This window comes from Pteropus vampyrus, unplaced genomic scaffold (genome assembly GCF_000151845.1).
Source record: "Pteropus vampyrus isolate Shadow unplaced genomic scaffold, Pvam_2.0 Scaffold399, whole genome shotgun sequence".
Classification (NCBI taxonomy): domain Eukaryota; kingdom Metazoa; phylum Chordata; class Mammalia; order Chiroptera; family Pteropodidae; genus Pteropus; species Pteropus vampyrus.
In genome coordinates, this window is record NW_011889180.1 from 349,797 (window position 1) to 356,296 (window position 6,500).

Consider the following 6,500-nt stretch of genomic DNA (forward strand, 5'->3'; position numbering starts at 1 on the left):
CCCCGCAGTTCCCAACCGTGATTCTCGGGATGTGGTGATGGGAGCACCCCGGGGAGACCGCTCAGCTAGCCCCGCCGCGGGGACGCGCGGCCGCGGCTCCGCCCGCGAGGACCCACCACCACGGGCTGCAGGAAGGCGATGAAAGTGCAGAAGCGGCCGCGCTCCTCGATCAGGGCTCGGCGCACCGCCTGCTTCTCCGTCTCCTCCAGCAGCAGGTACATGTCATTGACGTCCTGCAGGGCGCTGTCCAGCTGGGGCTGCAGGTCTCCTTTCCCTGGGGGGGTTGGGAGGAGAGGCCGCGCTGGGGACGCCGGCCTGGCTCGCTGCATCCGTGGCTCAGGCCCTGTGGTGGTGTCCCTGGCCAAGGGGCTGGGCACTGTCATGGGGGTCAGGGGACCGGGGAGGGCAGTCAGGACTCCGGGACTCGTGGAGGGGCTGGTCCCCAGAGCAGGCAAAGAGGACAGATGAACATGCACACAGGAAAGACACCAAAGCTGCAAAGCCACCCTGAACCTGGGACGGGCAGAGTCCTGGGCAGTCCCAGGGCCGCCCTTGGCAACAGCCATGCTCAGGAGAGCCCAGCGGAGACCTTCGCAGCGGCTGGGACCCCCTCCCCCGACCCCAGGACAGCCTCACTGCCCACGGGATGGTGCCCTCTGGCCTCCCGGCAAACGGAGGCAACGTGGAAGCAGGACAAAGTAGAGCGTGGGCTCAGCTGTCAGGACAGCTGGGGCTGGGCCCTGGGGGCAGAGGAGGGCGTGTCCCAGTGTGGGCCCCACTCGGTTCGGGGAGCGAGGCACAAGGACAGCAACAGCGACACCGAGAAGCAGTGAGAGAGACAGAGTAAGGCAAGAGGATGGTGGAGAGCAGCGAAGAGACAGGAAGTGGGGAGGGAACAGGTCAGGACCCTGGACAGCCGGGCGGGGGCAGGGCAGCCAAGGCCTATGCCTCCCACCCAGCCCAGTCCAACCCCTCCTGGCCTGGCAGACTGACCCAGCGGTGGCCCCAGACTTCTCCCTGGCCAGGGGTTCCAGGGGCCCCAGGGAGACTACGCCCCAGGCCCCTCCCTCGATGGACCAACTGCCTTCCTCACTCCTCGGCCTGGAGAGACTCCTTCCAATGGCCCTGAGCCGGGGAAGACAGACAAATGTGACAAGGACGGGAGGAGCGGCTGGAGGGAAGGACATTTGACTTACCAAGTAGCTCTACAGGAAGGATGTGGGAGGAGAGGAGGAGAGACAGAGAAAGAAAGAATGTGTGAAAGACAGCCGGATGGACAGAGCCACTCCTGGGGTTCGGGTGGGGGGCCTGGGTCTGTGGGGCCTTTCTGCCGCCTCCCTGAGGGGCCAGGTCTGGGGTGCAGGGAAGCCCCCTCTGTCCCGCCCAACAGGTTCTGGTGTCCAGGATAGGGCCCTCTGTCCAGGACGATACCCTGGGGTGCCTCAGAGGGCTGTGGGGGATATGGAGTGGGGTGTCGTGGGGCTGTGCCTCGATGGGCCCATCTGGGCTCTACCTTTGCGCGCTTTCTTCTGCAGCTTCAGCGTGTCCGAAGACTTCTTCTTGATCTCGTGTCGGGCTCGTTTGTACTCTGTGTAGGGGATGACACAGGAGGGCTATGACAGGTGTCTGCGCAGTAAGGGTGGGAAACCCGGGCCCAAGCCCCGGCCCCACCTTTCGCGTGGTCCTTGTCCAGCTGGTTGACCGACTTCTTCCAGTCCTCGATGCGCTCCTGCAGCGGGTTGATGAGGCTCTCCAGCAGGGCACTGTGGACAGGGATTGTGCAGGTCAGCCACCAATGGGGTTCTCCCTGTGATGACCGTGCCCGCCCGCGACGCCCACTCACTTGGTGAACTGCCGCAGCTTGGTCTCGATGCTGCGGTGTCGCATGCACATGCGCGTGAGCGCCGAGCCGATGTCCCGCGTGGCCCCTGGCGAGGCAAAAGCGCGGCGTGGGAACCGGCCCGCCGGAGCCTCTGCAGTCCCGGCCTCGGCCACGAGGGGGCGCGCTGGCCCGCAAAGGCCGGGCCGCTGCCCGCGCTCAGCCCCCAACATCCCGCAATCTTTTCGGACCCTGCGGGGGATTTGATCATTCTCCAAGAGATATCGAACCCCTCCTCCGTGCGGGACCAAGACCCTGCCCGTGCCGGCCATGCCAGTCTCCTGAAGCTAGCTGCGGGTGCTCTGGTGGTCAGGCCAGGGTCCTCCCTACATCCAGCTGGGAGAGGCCAGAACCAAAGAATGTCCAAAGAGCCTGCCAAAATCTCCTCTGCCCTCCAGCAACCCCTTCCAGGTGTGCCCAGATGCAGGTGTGAGAGTGCCAGCACGTGCCCATTGTCTTGGTTCTCACCACCCGAAGGAAGAGGGGCCCCAGGTCCCTGCTACTCAGACTAGAAAGCAGAGACGCCAAGGCCAACCTGGAAGGCCCACCTGTCCCCGTGTGCTCTCAGAAAGGCAGATGGGGTGGGCGAGAAGAAGCCATAATCAGATGCACTGTACAGAAGGGTGAATAACTGTGGCTGAGGGGTCAAACAAGCCACCCACAGCAAGAACAGAAACCTCCTGTGACACCCGTGTCGCGGTTGACCCACTCCCGCTTGCAAGCCCCCAGTGACCAGAGGCTCCCTCTCTCTACGACCAGTCCCTTTCATAAAGGAGCAGAACTCAAGGTCCTGACTCTGGGCCTGGTGTCCTCTCCCTGGATCATACTCCACTGGGCCTTTCCAGCCTCCAAACCTAACCTGGGGCCTCCCCAACCTCCAGCCACGCCCCCTCCCCACCTCGGGTGTTGGTGGCCATGTCGGCCACTTTCTGGAAGGCATCCAAGAAGGCCACAGCAGCCAGCACAGTGGTCCTGGGGAGACGGACAGTGGGATGGTCTGTGGTGAGGTGCTCTCCCCTCCGCCCATCCCCTCCCCAGCTGGGGCGCCCTCAGCAGCCTCACCTCAGCTGGGAATGCAGCTTTGTGGCCTTGGAGTTGAAGTCCTCCCAGATGGGGTAGGAGCTCTGCCGAGGAGATGGGAGAGGAAGGAAGGCGATGAAAGTGCAGAAGCGGCCGCGCTCCTCGATCAGGGCTCGGCGCACCGCCTGCTTCTCCGTCTCCTCCAGCAGCAGGTACATGTCATTGACGTCCTGCAGGGCGCTGTCCAGCTGGGGCTGCAGGTCTCCTTTCCCTGGGGGGGTTGGGAGGAGAGGCCGCGCTGGGGACGCCGGCCTGGCTCGCTGCATCCGTGGCTCAGGCCCTGTGGTGGTGTCCCTGGCCAAGGGGCTGGGCACTGTCATGGGGGTCAGGGGACCGGGGAGGGCAGTCAGGACTCCGGGACTCGTGGAGGGGCTGGTCCCCAGAGCAGGCAAAGAGGACAGATGAACATGCACACAGGAAAGACACCAAAGCTGCAAAGCCACCCTGAACCTGGGACGGGCAGAGTCCTGGGCAGTCCCAGGGCCGCCCTTGGCAACAGCCATGCTCAGGAGAGCCCAGCGGAGACCTTCGCAGCGGCTGGGACCCCCTCCCCCGACCCCAGGACAGCCTCACTGCCCACGGGATGGTGCCCTCTGGCCTCCTGGCAAACGGAGGCAACGTGGAAGCAGGACACAGTAGAGCGTGGGCTCAGCTGTCAGGACAGCTGGGGCTGGGCCCTGGGGGCAGAGGAGGGCGTGTCCCAGTGTGGGCCCCACTCGGTTCGGGGAGCGAGGCACAAGGACAGCAACAGCGACACCGAGAAGCAGTGAGAGAGACAGAGTAAGGCAAGAGGATGGTGGAGAGCAGCGAAGAGACAGGAAGTGGGGAGGGAACAGGTCAGGACCCTGGACAGCCGGGCGGGGGCAGGGCAGCCAAGGCCTATGCCTCCCACCCAGCCCAGTCCAACCCCTCCTGGCCTGGCAGACTGACCCAGCGGTGGCCCCAGACTTCTCCCTGGCCAGGGGTTCCAGGGGCCCCAGGGAGACTACGCCCCAGGCCCCTCCCTCGATGGACCAACTGCCTTCCTCACTCCTCGGCCTGGAGAGACTCCTTCCAATGGCCCTGAGCCGGGGAAGACAGACAAATGTGACAAGGACGGGAGGAGCGGCTGGAGGGAAGGACATTTGACTTACCAAGTAGCTCTACAGGAAGGATGTGGGAGGAGAGGAGGAGAGACAGAGAAAGAAAGAATGTGTGAAAGACAGCCGGATGGACAGAGCCACTCCTGGGGTTCGGGTGGGGGGCCTGGGTCTGTGGGGCCTTTCTGCCGCCTCCCTGAGGGGCCAGGTCTGGGGTGCAGGGAAGCCCCCTCTGTCCCGCCCAACAGGTTCTGGTGTCCAGGATAGGGCCCTCTGTCCAGGACGATACCCTGGGGTGCCTCAGAGGGCTGTGGGGGATATGGAGTGGGGTGTCGTGGGGCTGTGCCTCGATGGGCCCATCTGGGCTCTACCTTTGCGCGCTTTCTTCTGCAGCTTCAGCGTGTCCGAAGACTTCTTCTTGATCTCGTGTCGGGCTCGTTTGTACTCTGTGTAGGGGATGACACAGGAGGGCTATGACAGGTGTCTGCGCAGTAAGGGTGGGAAACCCGGGCCCAAGCCCCGGCCCCACCTTTCGCGTGGTCCTTGTCCAGCTGGTTGACCGACTTCTTCCAGTCCTCGATGCGCTCCTGCAGCGGGTTGATGAGGCTCTCCAGCAGGGCACTGTGGACAGGGATTGTGCAGGTCAGCCACCAATGGGGTTCTCCCTGTGATGACCGTGCCCGCCCGCGACGCCCACTCACTTGGTGAACTGCCGCAGCTTGGTCTCGATGCTGCGGTGTCGCATGCACATGCGCGTGAGCGCCGAGCCGATGTCCCGCGTGGCCCCTGGCGAGGCAAAAGCGCGGCGTGGGAACCGGCCCGCCGGAGCCTCTGCAGTCCCGGCCTCGGCCACGAGGGGGCGCGCTGGCCCGCAAAGGCCGGGCCGCTGCCCGCGCTCAGCCCCCAACATCCCGCAATCTTTTCGGACCCTGCGGGGGATTTGATCATTCTCCAAGAGATATCGAACCCCTCCTCCGTGCGGGACCAAGACCCTGCCCGTGCCGGCCATGCCAGTCTCCTGAAGCTAGCTGCGGGTGCTCTGGTGGTCAGGCCAGGGTCCTCCCTACATCCAGCTGGGAGAGGCCAGAACCAAAGAATGTCCAAAGAGCCTGCCAAAATCTCCTCTGCCCTCCAGCAACCCCTTCCAGGTGTGCCCAGATGCAGGTGTGAGAGTGCCAGCACGTGCCCATTGTCTTGGTTCTCACCACCCGAAGGAAGAGGGGCCCCAGGTCCCTGCTACTCAGACTAGAAAGCAGAGACGCCAAGGCCAGCCTGGAAGGCCCACCCACCTGTCCCCGTGTGCTCTCAGAAAGGCAGATGGGGTGGGCGAGAAGAAGCCATAATCAGATGCACTGTACAGAAGGGTGAATAACTGTGGCTGAGGGGTCAAACAAGCCACCCACAGCAAGAACAGAAACCTCCTGTGACACCCGTGTCGCGGTTGACCCACTCCCGCTTGCAAGCCCCCAGTGACCAGAGGCTCCCTCTCTCTACGACCAGTCCCTTTCATAAAGGAGCAGAACTCAAGGTCCTGACTCTGGGCCTGGTGTCCTCTCCCTGGATCATACTCCACTGGGCCTTTCCAGCCTCCAAACCTAACCTGGGGCCTCCCCAACCTCCAGCCACGCCCCCTCCCCACCTCGGGTGTTGGTGGCCATGTCGGCCACTTTCTGGAAGGCATCCAAGAAGGCCACAGCAGCCAGCACAGTGGTCCTGGGGAGACGGACAGTGGGATGGTCTGTGGTGAGGTGCTCTCCCCTCCGCCCATCCCCTCCCCAGCTGGGGCGCCCTCAGCAGCCTCACCTCAGCTGGGAATGCAGCTTTGTGGCCTTGGAGTTGAAGTCCTCCCAGATGGGGTAGGAGCTCTGCCGAGGAGATGGGAGAGGAAGTGAGACTCCAGAGGGCTGCAGGGTTCCACTGGGCTGGGCTCCCCGCACGCCTCCGTCCAGACTCCAGGCAGTTTCTGAGACAGCCACCCTGCCCTTGTGTAGAGGGAGGCTCCTGGGCCCTCTGGGAAGACCGAGGACCAAGGACAGAGCCATGGGGCATGAGGAACTCCTGGCCCTGGGAACAGGTGCCTTTGCTCATCTCTCCTCCCTGACTGTCAGGAAGTCCACAGTGGGGACTGTTTCGGCTCACATCCTCCCTCAAGGGAAGGGTGTCCTCGGGGCTCCCTGGGGCCTGGCAGGGAATCTGGGCTGAGCCGCATGACGGGCACCATGTTTCCCAAGACACAGCCCGAGATGCTTCCCATAGCATGGGGGCAGAGGCTCTGTGAGCAGTGGCAGGGCTCACGGCATGCCAGGTCTAAACTGGGGCCCCTGGGGGCCCCTGTTCTGTGCCCCGGAAGCTGCTGCCAGCACAGCCATCCATCCATCCCAGGCCAGCAGCAGTGGCTCCCAGGCCCGGGGAGGATGTGGCTGCTACAGGGCCCAGCCAGTCTGCCCAGGACAGCCAGGCCT

At 64.2% G+C, this 6,500-nt stretch overlaps 1 protein-coding gene across 1 annotated transcript in view; it reads right to left on the bottom strand.

The window, feature by feature from the left end:
• Positions 1 to 6,500, bottom strand: part of MTSS1L (MTSS1L, I-BAR domain containing) — a 28,300-nt gene that overhangs the window by 13,972 nt on the left and 7,828 nt on the right. The window contains exons 3-9 of the mRNA XM_023523661.1: positions 5,842 to 5,903; positions 5,678 to 5,751; positions 4,740 to 4,824; positions 4,568 to 4,659; positions 4,410 to 4,484; positions 4,093 to 4,101; positions 117 to 274 (exon numbers count right to left, since the gene is read on the bottom strand). Of these exons, the coding sequence (XP_023379429.1) occupies positions 117 to 274; positions 4,093 to 4,101; positions 4,410 to 4,484; positions 4,568 to 4,659; positions 4,740 to 4,824; positions 5,678 to 5,751; positions 5,842 to 5,903 (555 nt within the window). The remainder of the gene's footprint in view (positions 1 to 116; positions 275 to 4,092; positions 4,102 to 4,409; positions 4,485 to 4,567; positions 4,660 to 4,739; positions 4,825 to 5,677; positions 5,752 to 5,841; positions 5,904 to 6,500) is intronic.